Here is a 2,036-nt window from a genome sequence, read left to right as displayed (position 1 = left end):
CCCCCCCAATGGCTGCCCCACCTACCCCAGCTCCTGGCTCTTTAAAAAAAAGCCTCCACTCACCAGCTGCTGCAGTGGCCTCAGGGCATATGGGGGCTCATGGCAGAGCCCCCAACACAGTGCAGGGCAGTGGGGGGGAAGTGGGGGGTGTCCCCCCTGCTGGGCAGGAGTCAATGAGTTAGGACTTTTTTTTTTTTTAAAGGGTTGGCAGCTGGGGCGGGTAGGGCAGCCATGGTGGGGCTGGCAAAGCAGGTGGCAGTCAGGGGGTTAATGGCAGAGCCCCCCACGTGGCATGGGGCAGTGGGGGGCAGTGGGGATCGATCCCCCGGCCTGGCAGCAGCCAGTGAGTGGGAGCTTCTTTTTTTTTTTTTTTTTTTTAAAGAACTAGGAGCTGAGAGAGCAGTCGGGGCAGCCATTGAGAGCAGTTGGGGGATGGGGCTGATTTGGAGACTAGGCCAATTCGGCGGTGGCCGAATCAATTCAGGACAGTAATTCGAATCACCCAATCGAATCACTGTCCTCTGAATCCAAAGCGAATACTAACCGCTTCTCACTGGCTTAGTGTTTATGCATTGGCTGAGGATCACATACCCTGTCCTATGCTTTCTATTACATAAAAGTGTCTTCTCTTATGTTCATTTCACATCAGCTGAATTAAGCCAGTTGAGTTGCCTGGTTAGTCTGTTTAGTCCTCAGTGTCATGATTTGGTAGACAGCCCCTGCTTCTGAGAAACTGGGGTGCCGTACAACTTGTAACCTGCGGATCAAAAGCATGAGCATCCTCCATACAGTTCCTCTCAATCTCAGAATAAACCACTCTTATCATACTCAGTACATGCCTATTTCCACGGAGATTAGTGAATTAAAGACAGGCCTTTTTTTTTTTAAAGGACAAATTACCTCAGAGTGTTGATACTGGGTGCTATCACATACTTCTCCTAACATGTTTTCTATTGGAGGCAGGGAAAAGACACTTTTGTAGCATGTCCGGACTAGAAGTATTTTTATCTCAGGCTTCAGTGGTGGCTTCAGTTTTCTGATTAGAGAGAGAAGCTCTTTTAATGACAATCATAATAATGTCTTGAAGCCAGGATAACATGACTGTGGGCACGTCTGCACGAGATGCTAAATGCACAGTACACTAATTCTACGATGCATTAGCGCGTCGTGGCAAAAGCCATGCTATTGCACTGATACGCAGTAGAATTAGCCTACTGCACATTAGCAAAACTAAAAAGGCATGCACCGGTGCTACTGCGCACTAGTTCCGGTTAGTGAGCACTGAGTTAATACCTGTTATTACAGGTACTAAACTTAATGTGCAGTAACTATGGCACATTAATGCACGTGAAGACTTGCCCAGCATTACTTATTATTTAAACACCACCAACCTTAAAAGGGTGTGAGCACTAATCGCAGAAAACAGCAGAACAAAGTGTGTTTGTTTTCTAGGACACAATTTTTCTAACATCACAAAGCAAAACCCATTTTAATAAAATTCATTTAAAACCCATTTGAATAAATTCAGGGCTCAAAAACAGGAAAATTTTATTATGTTCACTTTCTCAAGTTGAAGTGCATAAACACATACTGAAGACATAGGTGGTAATCCATGTTGTCAGAAATAATCAGGAAGATAAAGAACCTGATAAAGAACACAGGAACTTAACTCTAATTTTCAAGAATAATTATTATATATAGAGCTCCTGGTATAAATTAGGACACTAATGTTGTATTCTGGAACCCTTACTGGCATTTAAAACATAAATTTTTTTGTAACTCCTAATGCTTCTATTGCATGATTCAGAAATTATGGCAGCACCATCTAGTGGACACCCCTTGGAGTAACTAGGAACAACGGCCACAGTGACAGAGAGCAGATTTAGGTTAGACATCAGGAAGGACTTCTTTACAGTAAGAGTTGCCAGAATCTGGAATGGGCTTCCAAGGGAGGTGATACTCTCCCCTAGCTTGCGGGTCTTTAAGAGAGGCTAGACATGCACCTGGCTGGGGCCACCTAACCCCAGCACTCGTTC

At 44.7% G+C, this 2,036-nt stretch overlaps 1 protein-coding gene across 1 annotated transcript in view; it reads right to left on the bottom strand.

Moving 5' to 3' along the window:
* LOC106721884 (maestro heat-like repeat-containing protein family member 1) overlaps positions 1 to 2,036 on the bottom strand; it is a 66,705-nt gene that overhangs the window by 27,376 nt on the left and 37,293 nt on the right. Inside the window, exon 18 of the mRNA XM_014517328.2 lies at positions 901 to 1,036. Within this exon, the coding sequence (XP_014372814.2) occupies positions 901 to 1,036 (136 nt within the window). The remainder of the gene's footprint in view (positions 1 to 900; positions 1,037 to 2,036) is intronic.

The sequence above is a fragment of the Alligator sinensis genome, unplaced genomic scaffold, assembly GCF_000455745.1.
Source record: "Alligator sinensis unplaced genomic scaffold, ASM45574v1 scaffold489_1, whole genome shotgun sequence".
NCBI lineage: Eukaryota > Metazoa > Chordata > Crocodylia > Alligatoridae > Alligator > Alligator sinensis.
Note: the sequence above shows the minus strand (reverse complement) of the source record. Positions and strands in the feature narration are given on the sequence as shown.